Here is a 21,866-nt window from a genome sequence, read left to right as displayed (position 1 = left end):
AGAGAGAGAGAGAGAGAGAGAGAGAGAGCACGCACAGGTGTGGAGAGCAGGGGGCAAGAGGAGAAGGAAAAAGAAAATCTCAAACAGACTCCACACCCAGCACAGATCCTGAGATCATGATTACAGGCAAAATCAAGAGTCAGATGCTTAACGAACTGAGCCATCTAGGCACCCCTCAGGACTTGTCTTTATTGTTATTAAATGGGGATCACTATGAGGATTTGAGAAGACATGATCTATGGTGAGAAAGGATCATGCTGACTGCTATGTTGAAAATATACTATAGAGGGCAATGGTCAGAGCTAGGACACCTACCCACAGGCTATTGCAATAATCTGGATAAGAGAGATGGGGGCTCAGAGCTGTGTCAGCAACACTGCAGAATATGAGTTTTCAAATATTTAGCTCTGTAGTATTTCCACCCACCCCAAATATTAAGTGAAATGCCAGTCTATAAAACAGAAAACAGGCAAAACTCGCCTAGATGAAGTGAACACCAGGGCTGGGGGCTTGGCTTGGTGGTCAGCCCTCTTGGTCATCAGACCCTATTTGTGGTGGCCCCAGGACTCTGAAAAGCACAGTTTTAACAAAAAGGATATAAAGTACATCCATGATTGTCAGAAGAAGGGGGAGAGGGCAGGGACTCATACAAAGCAGCATGAGAGAATTTTTAGGGTGACAGAACTGTTCTTGACAGCGGTACTGGTTACATGAACACGTGCACTTGTAAAAATTCATCCAACTAAAAAAAAAAAAATTCATCCAACTATGTACCAAGAGAAATCTATTCCATGTATATTATACCTCAATAGAAATAAAATTAAAAATACATGGTTTGTAAGTCACTACTTTCAGCTTGTAATGCTTCTCAACCCCTCACTTCCCACCATCTATTACACTCTGTAAACTTGCCATTGGCACGGAAAATCCACCCTTCCTCTCATCCTTCGTGTTTCTATCAATATTACACATCAATTTCCCCATCACCCAGGTTTGAAACTTCTGATTTATCCCGGACTTCTTCCTTGCCCCCAACCCAACAGTCAACTCCACCTTTGAAACATTTATTCTCTTTTCCATACTTTCTTCCTCACTGGCTTAGTCCTAATTCCTGCCTAGAGTACTGAGGCCCCTAACTGATCCCCTAACAGCCTAAAATCTTTCCTCCTTCTAATACATCCTACTAAATGGTGCTGCTACTCTTCCATTAACTCGGAACTTTTTTTCAAAAAGCTTTGATGATTCATTAAAGAATAAAGTCCAAACTCTTTTGTACTATGTTCAAAGCCTTTCAGAATCAAAAGCACACCATTTACTTGAAGAAATAATTTGTTCTCATGTAAGAACTCTGCTGGCCAAGATCCCCAACCAATTTCCCCAGATGATTTCCTGCTCCTCTCTTTCATTTAACCTGCATTCTGGCTGAATTGGGTTATAAACCAATTCCCAAGTCAGTCCTATACTCTACAGGACCTTTGCACTCACTACTTCCACTGCCTGCAAAGCCCTTTCTTCCTCTCATCTCTACTTACTGAAATAATTTCTTCCATCTCTATACTTTCAGGACACTACAAACCTCTCCTGTAACATTCAACCAATTCCATCTTAGATTATTTGTGTATGCACCTTAGCCTCATATAATCCTAAGAGCAGAAATCCTATCCTACCCATCTAGAATCCTTCCCATGGACCATAATAGTGTTCTGCACATAAGTGTTCAATTAAGTACCCACTGAGTTTAATCAAATCAAACTACAGTATTTGTTTTAAGACAAAATTTTGTCATGTGAAAACTATATGACTGTAAACAAGTAATCACAGAAAATTGTGATGTTCAACTTTCAATCATGTTGGAAAGATAGTATTAGAAAACTTTTTTGTGGAAACAAATAAATTCAAACTTGTTTGAGACAAATGTTGGACAAGCATGTCCAAAATGTTCTAGCAGGAAATGTTGTTACAAAGCAAAATTTTAAAGCGGTCATATTTTATGTTTTGAAATTTCCTAAGTAAACTTTATTTGTATCATAATTAAAGTATGCCTGAAATTGTAGCTCAACAAAATATCTCACTTAGAAATACAATTTACAAATGTAGGGAAATGTTGAAAGAGAAAATGAAAAAGTAGATCTTGTTTCTTGAGCCGTGTTTTACTTTAAGGGTCTACATGGCCACCTATTCACTTACTATTCAGAATATACTGCCCAGAAATTTGGTAGTGTTTTCTGTCTCTTATGTGATCCTAATAAAGATGATTAGTCATTTATAAGAAAATGTCCTTTTTAACAGACTTTCATTAAATACTATAAAGCAAGCACAATAAGCTTGGTGAGGTTGTTAAATGGTCAAAGTAGAATGTAATAAGTTAGCGTAGCATGTACAACTTTACAGGCAAACTAAGTGCTTGCTATTGAGTTTAAAATCCCAATTTCACAAAGGAAGGCATTTCCATGCTTCCCAGATGTATTTATTATCAAAATAATAAAAGTATTTAACTTCAGTTGCTACACAGACACACAAACACTGAGCCACTACATTTAGTCTGTGACACACACTCCTCCCACGTTCCCAGAAGAAAAACCATTTGTACTCAGTGTTAGAGACCCCAAAAGCCACTCAATGTCCCATTGTTTACATATGAGATATAATAGCCTTCAATTTTCTGTCAATAGTAATCTTGTTTGCACAAAAATAATTTTGTTATTCCTGTCTCCTGACAAATAGTGAAGGAAGACAAGAAGGGAGGGCTTGTAGAGGACACATTTTTAAAGTAAAATGACACTTATCTCTTTGTGGGTGCTTTCTGGACATTTAAAAATTTCTCTTCCTGCCTCTCCTCCCTCATCTTCTCTCTCTCTCTCTCTCTCTTTCTCTTCCTCAGTCTATCTCTCTCTCCCCACCTCATCCCCCATCAGGATAACATTAGCTTGAAAGCTGACAATTCAATCACATCTCAAGCAACCATTTACTTACTCTGTTATTTAATAGGAGGGGGGAAAACTCAGTTACCATAACAACTCACATCACATGGTAATTATGGAGTATCTAAAATACAGCAAACCATACTTTTCACAGTGTTTTCCAAGGGGAATGTGTAATAAGCACAGATACCACTTCTCCCAATTATTATTCAGAATTTTCATCTAATTGTTTCATATTGCATGAATGCTAATGCTACTCTATGTTCTTCCCAAGAAATATGTTTTTAAATAAAGAAGGAACTGAAAGAAAAAGGCAAATATATTCCTTATATTTCAAATGGTGGGTTATATCCCACCTATCGCTGGGCATCTAGGGAAAAAATCCACAGGAGCAGAAGAGAGGCAAAATAATTTATAGAGCAAAAAGAATTAAATGATCATCAATAAGGAAGGAAGGAAGGAAGGAAGGAAGGAAGGAAGGAAGGAAGGAAGGAAGGAAGGAAGGAAGGAAGGGAGGAAAGACGGATAGATTTCATTAAGAAAAGTGTTCCCAAAAAGTCCAGATAAGGTTTTCCTGAAATAAAAATGAAAAAAGAGCTCACTATCTAATGCAGAGGCAGAAATTTGGTTGGGCGGCAGCAGTAGGATCAGGAAAATTTACATGAGACCAAAGATGGAGGAAATAATGAAGCAGGACTACCATTCTCATCCAGGGACAAATCACTATTATTTAATTTAGGGGAGAGTGTCAGAGTTAGAAATGCCAAAGGATGACAAGACAGGCAGCAAATTTCAGGGAAGGAAACTGTCATTCACCTTCAGCTTCCGTATCAAGAAGAATCAAGTTACCCTCAGGATGAGAAAGTGTACTTATAAATCAGAGAAGAAGAGGACAGGCACTTGAGGTTAGAGAAGCCCTAGTAGGTCTGAAATGACTCCTGGTTGTCCCCTTTTCAAAAGGGCGCGGGGGGGGGGCACTTCAGGTTTAGAAAAATCTAAACAGGGCAATGATAATATAGAACTTCTCCTGGTATGTGAGGTCAAAGTCAAATCAGACTTAGATTTGCAAGTCTTCCAAAAGTCCCTTGGTAGAGTTTTACTTTAAGAAAGGTCAACACCAACAAAAAATTTTTTTAAGTTTTCAAAAAGAAGGGAATATAATAATTCCTGAAGAATTCATCACAGATTAAATAACGGTTCTCCATAACATGCAAGTTACTTGATATAATGAACATTGTTCTTGAGAAATACAACTACATAAAGCAAGATACATGTCAGAATAGGAAGAGCAGAGGCTTTAGGACATTCAAAACAAAGTTCTGTTAGCTATTCACACACTAACCCACCTATAGTTGTAGGCATTAAGGTAGCCATAGAATATCCTATAAATAATCTTTGGGAGGGAGGAAAGGCTACATATATCTATTCATATAAATGAATAATGACATAAAACAGTACATAAGAGCCATTCAAATTATAACAGTGCCATTTTTAGTAAGAACTCAATAATTATTAGATTCACCATCAATTTCATAACAACATTTCTAGAAAAAGGAAACTATGACATTAAATGCACATATGAAGTCTAAGGCACATACACATTTCAAAAGGATTAAAATCATTAACTAATGTCCATGAAGTTATCTACTATGTGCCAGGAATATCAGGCACTGGAGCTATATGTGACCAAAACAAATTCCCTAATTTTGTAAGCTTTACACTTTACAAAAGGAGACAGACACTGTCATGCATGCTGTGCCACCCATAGCCCCCCTTGAAGATCAATAGGCATAGATGGGTAGATTGAGTGAACAGCCTCATATATTAAACATACTGAGTTCATAGTTATAAACATTCCTGAGGAAAACTCCAAGCCCAGATGGTTTCATGGAAAATTCTACCAAACATCACAGTAACACATCAGGCAAAGACAATACAAGGAAACTATAGAACAGTATCCCTCATGATCAGAGATGCAAAAATCCTTAACAAAATATTACTAGAAAATCAAATTCAGCAACATATAAATAGAATAATACATTATGATTACATGGAGTTTTTCCCAAGAATGAAGATTTGGCTCATTTAGACAAATCAAAATAATTCATCATATCAATACATTTTTATTTTTTTTAATTTTTAAAAAATTTTTTTAATTTTTATTTATTTATGATAGTCACATAGAGAGAGAGAGAGAGGGGCAGAGACACAGGCAGAGGGAGAAGCAGGCTCCATTCACCGGGAGCCCGACGTTGGGAATCGATCAGGGTCTCCCGGATTGGGCCCTGGGCCAAAGGCAGGCGCCAAACCGCTGCGCCACCCAGGGATCCCATCAATACATTTTTAAAAGTATACAATCCTCTGAATAGATACAGGAAAAAAAACATTAAAAAAAATGACAAAATTCAACACCCATTTGTGATAAAAATTCCCATCAATTTAGGAATAAAAGGAAACCTTGTGAATCTGATAAAGGATATCTACAAAATCTTTATACTAAAATAAGCTAAATATAATATCATATTTAATGTTAAGACACTGAATGTTTTCCCACAAGACTGTCTAAGAAAAAATGTCTGCTCTTTCTATTCCAGTTCAACACTGCAGTGGGGGGCCTTACATGATGCAATCAGGCAATAAAAAGAAATGAAAGGCACACACATCAGAAAGGGAAAAAAAAGTAAGATCATCTCCATTCACACAGATTACAGTGAAAAAACAAAAAGAAGCTACAAAGAAGCAACATGAACATGTAAGTGAGTTTAGTAAAGTAATAGAAAAGCACCCATTATATGTTTATATACCAGCAATGAGCAGTTACAAATTAAAACACACAAACAAACAAAAAACTAGTTTAATTGAATGCAGTAGCATCAAAATACTTAGGGACATACAATACTCATTAAATTTAACAAAATATGCACAAGATCTGTAATAAAACAAAACACTGACCTAAAATAACGGAAAGATATACCTTGTACATAAGTTGAAAGACTCAATATTAACGAGATGTCGATTGTCTCTCAAACTGATCCACAAATTCAATACATTTCTAACCAAAATTACAGCAGGCTTTTTTGTGGCTTCTCAAGCTGATTTAAAATTTACATGGAAAAGTCAAGGGTCTTGGATAGCCAAATTTTAAAACAACAAACTTGGAGGACTCCTATTACTTGATTTCAAGACTTTTTTATAAAGCAACCGTAATTAGGCTGTGTGGTTTTGGTTAAAGTATACACGCATAGATCAATGGGACACAAATGAGTGCAGAAATAGATCCACACATATGGACAAATGATTTTCTACAAAGGTGCCTCGACCAAGAAAGGATGGCATATTCAATATATATAACTCATACTTTATGAAAAGTTAACTCACACAGATCACAGGATGAAAATGCAAACAGTAAACAAAAAAAAACATTCCTCAAATAAATACAGGAGATCATCAAGTGACATATTCATATAATGGAATATTACTTGGCCATAAAAAGGAATGAAGTACTGGCATATTCTACAGCATATATAAACTTTGAAAACATTATAATAAGTGAAAAAAGTCAAACAAAAAAAGACCACAGATTGTATGATTCCATTTATATGAAATGTCCAAAATATGCAAACTACAGAGACAGGAAGTGGATTCGTGGTTGTTGGAGACTAAGAAAGAGGAAAACAGAGTCTCTCTGCTAATAGGTACAGAACTTTTTGGTGTAATGAAAACATTCTAAAATTGATTGTGCTGATCATTATACAACTCTGCGAATATGCTAAAACCACCGAACTGCACACATTAAATGAGTGGGTTTCATGGCACATTAATTATATCTCTATTTTTTAAAAAATAAGGAAGAAAGAAAATATAGGTAAAAAAAAAGAAAACAGAAAACCTTTGAGGCTTTGGGTTAGACAAAAAGCAAGAACCATAAATAGAAAAACTTGGTAAGCTGGGATTTGTTAAAACTAACCATTTGCTCTTCAAAAGACGCTGCCAAGGCAATAAAAAAGACAAGTTACAGATACGGTTAAAAAAAAAAAAAAAATTGCAAAACAAATTTTTCTATTTAATAAAGAATTTATACCAGAATATATAAAAACTCTCATTTGAAAACAAGAACCTGGTTTTAAAAAAAATGGGCAAACCAACAGAATAATTCATGAAAGAAAAGGTATGACTGGCAGAAAAGACCTGAAAAGATGCTCAACATCAACAGTCATTAAGGAAACACAAAACCACAAAAGAGAAACCACTATCCATGTGTGAGAATGGCTAGCTTTAAAAAAAACTGATCATGCGGAGTCTGGGCTAAAGAGGCAGAGTCCCTGGAACTCCCTTACATTGCTCGTGGCCACTCAAAATGGGACAGTCACTAGGCAAAGTTTGGTAGTTTGTTATATTCACTTACCATATGGTCTAGCAATTCCACTCCTACATCTTTATTTACTCAAAAGAAATGAAAAACAGATGTCCACACACACACCTACATGAGAACTGCTTACAGTGGCTTCAATCATAATTGCCAAAAACTGGAAACAATCCAAGCGTCCATCAATGGGTGAACCAACCAACTGAAACTCTCATGATGGACTTTTTTTAAAATAAGAAGACTCAGAAGTAATGAGAACCCGAGCAAAGTTTGCAGAAACTTCACCCGGAAGGATCCCAATGAAAGAAAGGCCAGAAGCAAGGAGAAGAGTAAGGGAATACTAAAGTCATCTTGGGAAGATCCAAAGATATTTTTTAAAAAATGTTCTCTACTTAAACTGGGTTCAGTTTCCACGCTCCTGTACTTATGAGCTCTGGGGTCCCAAGCACATTAACAGTACCAACCTCACAGTGTTACTATAGAGATTAAATGAATATATATATGATTATGAATATATATAAATGATTATATATATAATACTTTAAAATATATATGTAGCAATTTTTAAAATACTTGGTTATTAGCTATTATCATTGCAATTATTATTCTGATTAACCAGATCTTAAAATTCATATTGTCATCACCTAGCTTGAGAAACTGTATGATTCATTCTCTACCCCTGCCTTTTTTCTTTTAATGAATTACAAGATAAATCCAAACAAAAATCCTACTATAGATTTGACAAAATTCTATCCGATAAATGTTCCAATTGGCTCTTAAAATAATGATTTTCTCATCTCTTTGAAATTTTCGAGGCATTCTACAACATAAGCAACAAGTATTTTAACCCAATACTTTCTCTGTTCACATCCAAGGCACACCTCATAAATTCTGATGCCACTTGCTGAAATTATTAGATGCCTTCTGCTATGACTCATATTAACACTTTTTCTTGTTTCTGTTCTGGTGACTTTCAAATCAGCTTTCTGATAATACCTAACACTTTGGTTATCCTTCAATCTCCTAGGTGTACAACTTAAAAACACAAAAAGGCACCAAATCTCTCTCTTTTCTATAGCAAGTAGTAAGATGTTATGGAAAACAAATCAAGAAATCACCTATGTTCTCTCTTTCATGAAATTAAACCTCTTTTCCTCCCAGATCTTTAGTCCCTCCTTAGTTAAGCTAACAGTGAATTAGACAAAAAAGTCTTTGAACCAAATATGTACATAATTTCAACTCTAATTAAATATATGAAAGAACATGGGTGGCATAGGATAGACAGATCTCTAGAAACTGGATATGCAACTAGTGGCAAATGATAGGATGTAGAATAAAATCCAACCAAATCAGTGATACTAAGATTTATAAAATCCGCACCAAAATGAGACTTAGTACAAACATACTATAGTAGCTCTAATTAAATTTATAGCAAACCATTAAATGCTTTATAATCCCTATCTTCATTTATAAATGGTATATAATCTACCATGTCTAAATTATATAAATGTCTTTCCTATGATACTTTGTTGTTCATTTATTTTAATTTATATACACCTGAATGAATAACTGTCATAATATGTTTAAAGATAACAACAAAGCACACATTTCCCACATGCTCTCCAGCTTCCTTCTTCCCTCTGGTGTTGCTATAATCTGCAATGATTAGACTTTATACAAATCATCTCATGGCATCACATAACTTTATTTGAAAAGGGTAGCCTAAAAGAAAAACAGAATAAACACTAAAACCAAAGGTTTTTTTTTCCTTAAACACTTCTATTCACTGTTAAATCCCAACAGTCACAAAATATATAAACACTGGTGCCCTACATATGTGCAAAGGATTCAAATCAAGACATAGGCAAGATTATTTATTTAAATAATAAGTTGGTATTTATTCTGAATATTTATTCTGAACAATAAAAGTTAAACAATGATGAAATAAACCAAATTTGTACATACTACTCCCTAATAATAAGGCTGGGCAATGGGAGAAGCATGCTGGTTTCTTTATTTTTATTATTATTATTTTATTTTTTGAAGCGTGCTGGTTTCTTACAGAAACACATTCAAATATTTTAGTATTCAATTGGGCTATTTTGGTTGCCTCTAAAAGCAACTTACAGGGGCGCCTGAGTAGCTCAGTGGATTAAGCGTCTGCCTTTGGCTCGGGTCATGATCCTGGAGTCCTGGAATGGACCCTGCGTCTGGCTCCCTGCTCAGCAGGGGATCTGCTTCTCCCTCTCCCTCTGCGCCTTCCCCCCAACCATGCTTGTTCTCTCTTTCCTCTCTCTCAGATAAAACTTTAAAAAATAAAAAAACTAAAAGCAACTTACATTAATTATAATAAAAACGATTTGTAAACACACACTAAATTTCATGATTATAAACTGAAAGGGGAAACTCCTAAACATATACAAGCAAGAAGAAACCATTACACAGTATGGGGAGGCACCTACCTCGTGCACTAGAGCAAGTGAGGTCTGCTTGAAACTTCGCCCTCTACTGGCCATCAGTCTATGCAATGGTTTGCCATCTTTACTCTGATAAGTTGAAATATCGTAACAAAATAACATACCACCTGGGGGAGGGGGGGGAACAACTTATAAAAACGTTTCTTATGGAAAAACTTAATTAGATTACCATATCCTCAGTAACCCATATTCAATCAATCTGGATAGAGAGATTTAGAAATTAAAATAATTTGCTCAGCAAATTACGATTTTTGCCTATTGGTGTCTAAGGAAAGAAAAAAATAGAAGAGATTTAAGAAGTTAGCAGTTACCATATTCAAATTATCACTTATTTACAAGTCTTATTCAGTTGTAAGTAAATGAACAGACTTGAAATTCATGATTTATTTTAAATTTTGTGAGCTGCTACTTCTAGAGATTTAAGTTTTTAAGAATAAATTCCAATTAGGGCCGCCTGGATGGCTCAGTCAGTTGAGCATCCAACTCTTGATTTCAGCTCAGGTCATGATCCCAAGGTCCTGGGATTGGGCTCCACGTGGGGTTGCCCACTCAGCAGACAGCTGGCTTGAGGATTCTCTCTCTCTCTCTCTCCCCTTCTCCCTCTGCCCCTCCCCTTGCTTATGCACATTCTCTAAATAAACAAATCTTTTAAAAAAATAATTAATTCGAATTGAAGAGAAATTCTTGCACATATCAATCTTCATTAACTTCTGAAAACAGGGGTTCTTTTAGTTTATGCCCACAAGTGGACAAGTTTTCCTTCATCCCTACACTCACATGCATTCATTCTCCCCATCTTCCCTCTTCCTCCTCTAAGCTTTCTTCTCCTTGTCCTCCCAACTCTAGTCAACTAAGTTCTCAGATTGAACTTCCACCTCCAGCTGGCCCTCAGCGTCAGCTGAAAAGCAAAGCAAGACAGCCAAACGCCAAATGTAGTCTTGAGACTACTGGAAGCTATCTGGGTAATTGCAAGCCAATGAAAAGACACACTCAAGAACTAAGATAATTTAAAACATAGAGATCATTCCATTTTTAAATATCGCTTAATAAAGTATCATACATACAGAGAAAAGTGCATATCATAAACATATAGCTCAATGAATTTTGACAAACTGAACCTCTAATCCGCACCTAGATCAAAAAACAAAACGTGATCAACATCCTAAAAGCCTTTCTCATGTTTCCTTCCAGTCACATCCACCCCCATCCCAAAGGTATCAATCTTCTGACAGTCATTTTGCCTACTTTGGTACTTTATATGAATGGAATTAGGCTCTGTATATGCGTTTATATCTGGCTTCTTTCACATCTAATAATCACTGTGAGATTCATTCACACTATTGGCAGTTGTAGTATATTCATTCTCGTTGAACATTCCATCATGTGAATATAACACAATTTATTTATCCATTTTACTGTCAATAGTCATTTAGATAGCTTCCAAGTTTAGAGCTACTCAATAAATGCTGCTATGGACATTATGTCTTTTGGTGACTTCATTTAGGGTTATCCCTAAGAATGAAATAACGAAGTAAAACAGGTTATGAATTTGTTCAGAACCAGTTTTTCAAAGTGGTTGTACTGACTTACATTCCCAGAAGCAGTTCTGGTTGCTCCATGTCTTTACCGATAACTTTTTATTTTCCATCCTTTTCTTTTCACTTTAGCCATCCTGGTAAGTATATAATGGTATCTTACTGTGGTTTTTTTTTTTTTTTTTTTTAATTTTTATTTATTTATGATAGTCACACAGAGAGAGAGAGAGAGAGGCAGAGACACAGGCAGAGGGAGAAGCAGGCTCCATGCACCGAGAGCCCGATGTGGGATTCGATCCCGGGTCTCCAGGATCGCGCCCTGGGCCAAAGGCAGGCGCCAAACCGCTGCGCCACCCAGGGATCCCCTCTTACTGTGGTTTTAATTTGCATTTCTCTGATACTGAAGTTGGCCACTTACTCATATATTCATTAGACATCTGAATTTCTTTTTTTGAAGGGTGTGTTCTTTTCCCCATTTTTTTATTGAGTGTCTTTCTTATTGATTTGTAAAAAAATACTTGATATAATCTAAATTGAGTCCTTTATTAGATATATAAATGCTTTCTTTGCATTCCATGGCCTCCTCTTTCACACTCCTGATGGCAGATATTGGTTAACCCATGTTCTTGATTTTAATATAATTTATTATTTTTACAGTTAGATTTTAATTATAGGATCATTTGTTGAAAACAAATCATCCTTTATCTCCACAGCATTGCAGTGTCACCTAGGTAATAAATCTGGTGACCTTGATATGTGGGTCTGTGTCTGGACACTCTACATTCTTCATTGGTCTATCTGTCTATCTTGGCACCAATGCCATACTGTCAATTATAGTGGCTTTAAGCAGGTCTTGGGCAGCCCGGGTGGCTCAGCAGTTTAGCGCTGCCTTCGACCCAGGGTGTGATCCTGGAGAAGGATTGAGTCCCACGTCGGGCTTCCTGCATGGAGCCTGCTTCTCCCTCTGCCTGTGTCTCTGCCTCTCTCTCTCTCTCTCTCTCTCTCTCTCTGCCTGTATCTCTGCCTCTCTCTCTCTCTCTCTCTCTGCCTGTGTCTCTGCCTCTCTCTCTCTCTGTGTATCTCTCATGAATAAATAAAATATTTAAAAAATAAAAATTAAAAAAACTAAACAGGTCTTAGTATCTGGCAATGTATATCGTCTTACTTTGGTGTTGTTCTTCAAGATTACTTTTGCTGATTTTGGTCTTTGCATTTCCACACAAATTTTAGAATCAGCTTGTCAATTTCCAGTATCCAAACCAGGATATTGCTGGGGACTAGACTGAATATACATATTAATGTGAAGAGAAATGGCATTTTTATAACTTAGACTCTTCTAGTCCATCAACACTGTACATCACTTCATTTATTAGGATTTCTTCAATTTTTCTCCATAATGTTTTGTAGCTTTCAGTGTAAAAGTTTTATACACTGCTAAATTTATCCTGGGTTATTAATATTTTTCAGTGATATCATAAATGGTACAATTTTTAATTTTTTTATAGTATGTAAAAACGTATCATTGATTTGTAAAAACATATTGATTTGTATGTCGACCTTTGCATGTATAATCTTGATGAATTCATTTAGTAATTCTGGGGTGTGGGTGGCTCAGTCAGTTGAGTAGTTGCCTTTGGCTCAGGTCATGATCCCAGGGTCCTGGAATGGAGCCCCAGGTAGGTTTTCTACTCAGCAGGAAGCCTACTTCTCCCTCTTCCTCTACCCCTCCCCCCACTCATATGCTCTCTCTCACTTGCTCTAAATAAAATCTCTTAAAAATTTTTTCATTTACTAACCCTAATTAATTTGTAAATTATTTCAGATTTTCCATGTATTATACAATCATCTACAAATAATAACTATTTAATTGTGTAATCACTAATGACTATTTTTTAATTGTTCTTTAATAATTACTATTTTACTTCTTGCTTTCTAATCCTTAGGACTTTTATTTAGTTTTCATGGCTTATTACGCTGGCTATAGTCTTCATTACAATACTAAAAATAGTGCTTATAACAAACATCCCTATCTTTTTTCCCAATGTCAAGGAGTAAAATTTTCAATATTTCAGTATTAAGAACAAAGACAGCATTGTAGATGTTCTTTATCAGAATTTTTTAAATTCTTTGTAGATGTCCTTTATCAGAATTTTTTAAAGGTCTCTTTGGTTCATAGTTGTGGTTTTTTGTTTTTGTTTTTGTTTTTTTAAGATTTTATCTATTTATTCATGAGAGACAGAGAGAGAGATGCAGAGACATAGGCAGAGGGAGAAGCAGGCTCCATACAAGAAGCCCGATGCGGAACTCAATCCCTGGACCCTGAGATCATGCCCTGAGTAGAAGGCAGACACTCAACCTAAGCCACCCAGGCATCCCTGGTTCATAGTTTAATGAGAGTCTTTTTTGTGTCATGAATGGGAACAAAATTTTTCAAAGGCTTTTTTATGCATCTATTGAGATCATCTAAAGATTGTTCTGCCTTTTTCTATTAACACACTGAATTATACTAATTTTCAAACATTAATTGTTATGTATTATCCTCTGTATTGTTAAATTCAGTTTTCTAATATATATAGGGGTATTTTTACAACTATCTTTAATGGAAGACACTGCTATATATATTCCTTTATTGTACTCAGTATCAAGATTATGCTGATCTCACCAACAGTGTTCCTTTTTTCCTATTCTCTGTTAGAATTGATGGAAGATTATTATTATTTCTTTCTTTCTTTTTTGGAAAAATTAACCAAGGAAGTCAGCTGCACATTGAGTTTTCTTTGTGGGAAAGTTGTTACTAATTCAGTTTCTTTCATATATATCAAACTATTCAGTTAGTCTATTTCTCCTTCTGTCAGTTTTACAAAGTTTTAAATTTTGGTGAATTTCTACATCTCATCCAAACTGTGAACTTACTGGTTAAAGGGGCAGCCCAGGTGGCTCAGCGGTTTAGTGCCGCCTGATTCAGCCCACGGTAGGATTTTGGAGATCCGGGATCAAGTCCCACATCAGGCTCCTTGCATGGAGCCTGCTTCTCCCTCTGCCTGTGTCTCTGCCCCTCTGTGTGTGTGTGTGTGTGTGTGTGTGTTGTGTGTGTGTCTCATGAATAAATAAAATCTTAAAAAAAACATTAAAAAAAAGTTCTTTATAATATTCTTTTATGATCTCTTTGAATGCTGTAGGGTCTGAAGTGCTGCCTCCTTTGTTGTTTCTAATAGAAATAATCTACATTTCTCCATTTTATTGTCTAGATTACAATGGCCATATCAATTTTGTTAAACTTTTTAAAGAATAAATTTTTAGGGGCACCTGGGTAACTTAATCAGTTAAACATCCAACTCTTGGTTTGGCTCAGGTCATGATCTCAGGGTCCTGAGATTGAGCCTTACATCAGGCTCTGCTCTCAGTGCAGACTCTGCTTGGTACTCCCTCCCCATCTCGCTGCCCCTCCCCCTGCTCACCTGTGCCTGCACCCTCTCTTAAATAAGTAAAATCTTTTTAAAAAATCAGTTTTAAGCTGTGGTTTTCTTTATTTATATGTTCTCTCTTTTTTTATTCTTACCTTTATTATTCCTTTCTTTAAGCTTCATTTGATGCTATTCTTGAAATAGAAGCTTAAATCATGACTCTTTTCCTTTCTTGTTATTTAACATATTCATTAAAAGCACAAATTTCCTTCTGATACTTTTTTCGCTAAGTCCCACAAGTCATGTTATAGCTTATTTTCATTACGATTCTGTTAAAAATATTTTCTGATTTCCATTTTTATTTTTTCTTTGATCCATGGGTTATTTACAAGCATACTGTTCAATTTTGAGGATACTGGAGACATCCTAGCTATCTTTCTGTTATATATTTTTAGCTCAATCCCACCATCATCCATCATCAGAAGATAGATTCTAAATAACGTCAATGTTTTGAAATTTCTTGAGATTTATGGCCCATCATATAGGCATTTTGTTAACTTCCCCAAGTACTTAAAAAGTCTAAGAGGGGCACCTGAATAGCTGAGTGGTTGCATGTCTGCCTTTTGCTCAGTATCCTAGGGTACTGGGATTGACTCTTGCATCGGGCTCCCTCGTGGAAGCCTGCTTCTCCCTCTGCCTACATCTCTGCCTCTCTCTCTGTGTCTCTCATAAACAAATAAAATCTTAATTAAAAAAAGCATAAGAATTCTATCACTGTAAAGTACAATGCTCTATATGTGAATTAAATGAAGTTTGTTCACAGAATTACTCAGATATTTTGTAAATTCACTGATTTGTCGCTTGTTCATTAAGCTATTTAAAAAATGTTTCAAAGTTTCCCAATATTATTGTAGGCTTGTCCATTTTTTCATATAAATTCCAGTTGGTTAACTAACTATAATATTAATATCGGGTATACAATAAAGTGATTCAAAACCTCCATACAACACTTGGTACTCATCACAACAGATGAAGTCCTTAATCTCCATCACCTATTAACCCAAGCTCCTACCCACCTCTCTTCTGGTAGGTTTATCCATTTTTGTCTTCTAGTTTTGTGAACATTCTTCATATATTTTTTTTAATTATGTTATTTTGTCTACACTGATTAGAACTGTAATATCTTCTTAATGGAGTGACTTCTTCAACTCCATTAAATGTTCTCTTCATTTCAAAGCTTCTTGGTTTTTCATATATCCAATACTTTTTCATTGAATACTGGACAGCATACAAAGGAACCACAGAAAATCTAAATATTACTTTTTTTTTAATCAGAGAGGAGTTTCTCCTCCCTTCTGTCAGGGAGACAGAGTAAAGGACTGATCATTTAAATTGAATCAGAGATTGAACTGGGTTAGGCTTGATTACAGCTTCAGTAAATCTTAGCCTACCTCTGGTTCAACCGTGTTCCTAGGGGATGCCTCCGCCAAGGTTTTCATCTGACAGCCTAATTGGTCTCCTCACTGCAGAGAGCTTATGAGAGATTCAGATGTGTCCTCAGAGGTTTTCAGTTTAACCTCCCATCCCCTAAAGCTTCAAAATTTGACAAACATCTTGAGGAAGAAGTAGGCTATGTGTCTGAGGTCCCACAAGTCCTCAGTTTTACCACTCAAGACACTGCATGAATGTAAGACCTCTGTTGGTTTCTCTGCCTTGGGCGCCAGCCTCTTGTTAAGGTCAAGCCTGACTTTCAGCCTCCAGCTGAGGCCAGAAGAAGTGCATCCCAGTGAAAAGAGGTGTAGACATTCAGCATCAATTCACTACTTGGGTGCTTTGTTTTCAGGCCCATTTTCCTAGCTCTTCTTAGTTTCCTCCAGCCAGATGGGAGATTTCACTTCCCCTCTCAGAAGCACAGGCCAGTTCTTTAACTTTCAGTGCAAATTCAAAATTCAGTCAGATAGCTTATAGGAAAACTCTCCAGTTTCTCACCTCTATTAGAGTCTTTAGAGAACCAGAATCTCAATCTCAATCTCAGTATCTCTCTCTCTCTCGACATATATTTATAGATTAATTATAGGAATTGAATCACAAGATTACAGAGGCTAAGAAGTCCCATGATCTTGATGTTTTCAAGCTGGAGATCCAGAAAGGCTGGTGGTATAATTAAGTAATTCAGTATAGTTCAGAGAAGCTGGATGTCTAGCTAAGGAAAGCACAAATCTACCCTGCTTCTAGCTCTCTGTTCTAGTGAGGCTATCAATGAATTGGATATTACCCACCCACATTGGTGAGGGTGACCTTCTTTACTCAGTCTACGGATTCAAATGTTAACCTCTTCTGGAAACACACTCACAGACATCCAGAAATAATGTTTCACCAGCTATCTGAGTATCACTTAGCCCAGTCAAGTTGACATAGAAAATTAGCAGCACATCACTGTAGACCCACGAAACACTAAAAACCCCACTGGTTTCTCTATATTTCAACAGACTTCTTCCTGGGCCAAGCCCCAATCCTAGCCGACAATCAAAATCAGTGACTATCTCTCATGAGGCAGTGGAGGGCACAGTTCTAAAATGTTCTTTCTCCCCATTCTATAATTTTAGTCTACCTATCTTTGCTTCCACAGTTCTCTGATGCCTTTAAAATTTGGGGGTTTTTTTTGTTTTTTTGTTTTTTTTGTAATTTATCTGGTTGTGTCAAAATGTTAGCAGCAGCAGCACTCTGCCATGACCTATCATATCCTTCTTAGGAGTGGAAGTTCAATCCTTACATTAAAAACCTATACCTTGATGCTATGTAATAGACTTACCAGCAAGGCCAGGTTTCAAACCTGGTTGTTTATTGGTTTCATACATTTTCAATATAAAATTGGGGATTCCTGCTACAGTCTTTCCTTGGTCTGAGCGGACACCTCCTTTTAATGCAGAGTGATAGATTCCACGGGGCATATTCACCATTTCTTGCTTCACGAGAGATGTAAAAAATTCTTCCAAAGCTTAAAGAGATAAAAGGAGATCGGAGGTAGAATAAATATAGTAAGTTAGGAGAGAATCATTCATTGTTAACTCATACATATGTGTATGGGTATATATATATACTTTTATATATATGAATACTTATATACACACATATACATACACAGAGATAGAGTTATATTTCAAACCTAACTTCACAAAGTAAAAAGAGAATTCTTGATCCCCTCAACCCTTTCTTGCTCTTCCCAAATTAGAACATGGCACTCAGTTACTCAAGCTTAAAAACTTAGACGTTCTTAATTCCTGTCTCATACTTCTTGTATGTAATCCATTAGCAAGTCCTTCTAGATGTACCTTCAAAAATATATCCCAGATCTATCCATTTCTCTCCATTTTCACTGCTACTTAGCCAGTCATTATGTTCTCTCTGCCTCAGCTGGATAAGTTTAAAAACTAGCTCTTGCTGTCTTCCCCTGATGACCACCCCTACAAACCATCCTCGGCCCAGAAGACAGAATTTTATGTCATTGTCTTCCCTAACATCTTCCAGTGACTTTTCACCACACATGGAATGACATTAACACTTCTGACAATGATCAAGGCTTTATGTATGATCTAGTCCCTGACTCTCCTTTGACCTCATCTCTGTCATCCACCCTCCTTGCTAGCTATGTTAGGGGCACACTCTCATGGCCTTTGTTTCTATTCTGCAAGAACACCAAGCTCATGTCTAAATCAGGGCCACTGTACATGCTATTGCATCCACAAGTGGCACACATTTGATTTCTCCAATTTCCAAGTGATCAGCTCCTTCTTGTCATTTACATATTTTCAGAGAGGCCCTTTATGACTAGCCATCATTCTGTAGCAATATTAGTACCAAAATATTAGTTCAGTATTTTTCTGTATTCCTTCTAATTAAACCCAAATCTTTACTGTTTGACATTTCTACTTATTAGCAACAGAAATATGGGATCAGAAGACGATAGGATACCCAAACAAAATACCTGATAAGAATATAAGGTTTATATTCAAGTGTTATTTTCCTAAGGACCACTAGAGGTTGCCAATGCAGAAACAAAAACAACAAAAACACTAAAGCTAAACAAATCCTATGGAAAACAAAAAAGAAAACCACTGCATGTGCCTCACATAGGAACAAAAAAGAAAGGTCCACTTAACTAAACTGTAATTTAGGGTTTTTTAAGATTTTATTTATTTATTCATGAGAGACAGAGAGAGAGGCAGAGACATAGGCAGAGGGAGAAGCAGGCTCCCCTCAGGGAGCCTAATGTGGGACTCAATTCCAGTACCCCAGGATCATGACCTGAGCCAAAGGCAGACATTCAACCACTAAGCCACCCAAGTGCTCCGAGATTTTCAGGCTTAATAGATCTAAAAGTCTGCTTCAAATGACCATGATTAAATTAAAGGCAGCAAGTGGTCACTGGAACGTCTATTACATACCCAGTTCTGTCTTTCTTATATAGAACCTTCCCAGATGTGACCATGCTTCCCCATTAGAAGCCCAGAGAACACCTGTGTGGTATGTTTTCCTTTTACCCTGCCAGACCCACCCTCTACTCTCTCAACCCTGCTCTGCACTCCGGAAGAATAATCTTTAATGACTCCATCAACAGGCTCCTTGTCTTTTGGCTTCCTGTTGGCTTTATCCAATGGGAGACACTTGGAGGAGATCAGAGGGTGGAAACAGACTGAGGTGGGGGCATGAATTCCCCAGACCCCCTCCTGCAGGATTGCTATGAGTTGCCTGCATCCCTCTTCTGCAGGCCCTGGCTCCCCATAGGCAGCATTAACTATGACATGGATGCTCTCCCTAATTCTCCAAATTACTCCCTCCCCATCCTTACCTCTTCAGGATGAGGGACATTAGCCACCCTGGGATGATGCACCAACACTTGTGAATTTCCTTCAATCCCAACCACACAACTGTAAATAGCCCCTGTATTAAACTCTCAAGGATGCCATCTGAATGAGCCTTTTCTGTTAAGACCCTGATCAATACACATCATCTAAATGAAAGAAATGAGTAACATCCGATTGGGTGCAATATGCATGCACATGTGTGACCGCTTCACACTGAGTGAAAGCACAAACTTTTCAGAATGTAGCTAAGAATCATGTTTGTGAGGAGAGAAGAGCTATGGAGACAAAAGATAATCTCAGGCTTTCTCAGAAGAAATTCTGTTTTGGCAAAAGCTCACATATGTCAGGAGGTAAGGACACATCTGCACATACACTAACTCAAGAATGGAAATTTGTCTACTTGTTAGAGAACTAAAGATTGCCAAATTAACTTCAGCCCCAAAAATAGTTTAAATGAGGGTAAGATACCACGAGTATAAGAGATACATAGGGCACTGTCTTTCCCCAGCTACTAAGCCAGCAACTAGGAATTTTGAGCCTTGGGCTGTCCCCCAGATGACCAGGTGAGAATTTAAAACATGTGGAAAATTTGTAGAATAGAGGGTTAGTCATAAATTTTTAAAACAACCCCAATGTCCTTTAACAGGTGAGTGAACAAACCGTGGTACATCCTACAATGGAATATGATTCAGCAATTTTTAAAAATTGAGAAAGGCAAGTATTTGGATACATATCAAAGAACTTATACTGAGTAAAAAAAAAAAAAAAAAAGTGTACATATTGTATGGGGAAAAGAAAAAACAACCAACAACTGGTGAAATCCTAAAAGGTCCATAGTTTAGTTAATTGCTTCATACCAATGTGAATTTCCTGGTTTTGATAATGAACTAAGGTAGTGAGATGTTATGCAACTGGGTAAAATTACATGGGGACTCTCTAAAGTGGATTCACGACTTCTTAGAAGTCTAAAATTATTTCCAAATAAAAAATAAATAAATACCAATAAGCTCTCTATTTAAAATAATGCAAATTAGGGATGCCTGGTGGCTCAGTGGTTGAGCATCTGCCTTTGGCTCAGGTCCTTACCCCGGGATCCTGAGATCAAAGCTACCCACACTAGCAATCAAGCTCCCTCGAGGAGCCTGCTTCTCCTTCTGCCTATGTCTCTGCCTCTCTCTCTTTGTGTCTCTCATGAATAAATAAATAAAATATTTAAAGTATAAAAATAAAAACAATTAAAAGCCCAAAATAACTTTTATCTCTAAAGCAATTTTGGGATACAGGAGGAACTTTGGGGAACTGAAGGCTTCTTTCCTTTCCTGGAACCAATGAATAAAAATGCAAAGGAGTCCTAGACTCTGAAGAACTTTGAGGGAGGCTCTTCAGATGGAAAAGGGGGATGAACAGAAGAGAGGAACAGAAATTAAGATTTTAAGGCTTATTCTGATGTGAAGAGAAAAGAAAAAGTGAACTCCTGGTCTCAGTTGTACCATTTCAGTTTTCTCTAATGAAAGGTGGCAGGTATTTGGGACAAGAGCTTTGCCTAGACATAGTATATATTTGCCAGAATGCCTCTATGTGGGGTGCAAATAAAGGAAAAAATGTCCCTTATTATAGGATATTGAGATTATGATTGACCAGATGGCATTTCTTGCATGTATTGAACTTAATTTTTAGAAATTGACTTTTTATGTCCATGTATATTTAAGGTAGAATTGGGACAGAATGAGGTAATAGATGCATGCTTGGCAAATTGTTGGCTAATACTGAGTTAGAATAATTAGATACAATTAGAATAATTTTTTGAATGTCAAGGTCCTGTAAGCTTTTTATCAAAATGGAATGATCATACAATTTAATCCATTTTTTAAACCATTAATTTATAGCTCTCAAATATTGATGCCATCATTGGAATAATTCTAAAGAAAGAATAAATTCAGAATGAAAGTATCCAATAAATCTCTGAAGATTCTAACAATCTTTTCATTTAGCTTATAGAATAAAGAACCATTACTTGAGCCAGTGACTTAAAGTCCCACTGCAAATCTGTCTTGTAGAATACAGCGCTTGAAATGAATTTTAATTTCTCACTGAAAATGGTTGTTTAAACTATTTTCTGGTTCAATTTTGTTCAACTCTAATGCTTTTCAGTGTGTTTTGAATACCATTACTACCTCAAACAGTCCCTCTAAAACAGATGGATACCTATTGCCTTTCAAACAGAAATTAAGCTATAATTAAAGCAAGCTATTATAGGTACATATCACAGAAGAACACAATCAGACAGGTAAAATCACT

The 21,866-nt window shown here is 36.5% G+C and overlaps 1 protein-coding gene across 2 annotated transcripts in view; it reads right to left on the bottom strand.

Moving 5' to 3' along the window:
- The window catches only part of FOCAD (focadhesin), a 312,742-nt gene that overhangs the window by 97,240 nt on the left and 193,636 nt on the right, over positions 1 to 21,866 (bottom strand). For both annotated transcript variants that reach the window (XM_072841513.1, XM_072841514.1), the window contains exons 20-21: positions 17,516 to 17,701; positions 9,750 to 9,871 (exon numbers count right to left, since the gene is read on the bottom strand). In XM_072841513.1, coding sequence (XP_072697614.1) covers positions 9,750 to 9,871; positions 17,516 to 17,701 — 308 coding nt within the window. The remainder of the gene's footprint in view (positions 1 to 9,749; positions 9,872 to 17,515; positions 17,702 to 21,866) is intronic.

Source organism: Canis lupus, chromosome 10 (genome assembly GCF_048164855.1).
Source record: "Canis lupus baileyi chromosome 10, mCanLup2.hap1, whole genome shotgun sequence".
Taxonomy (NCBI): domain Eukaryota; kingdom Metazoa; phylum Chordata; class Mammalia; order Carnivora; family Canidae; genus Canis; species Canis lupus.
The sequence above is the reverse complement of the archived record's forward strand: the minus strand, read 5'-3'. Positions and strand labels throughout refer to the sequence as shown.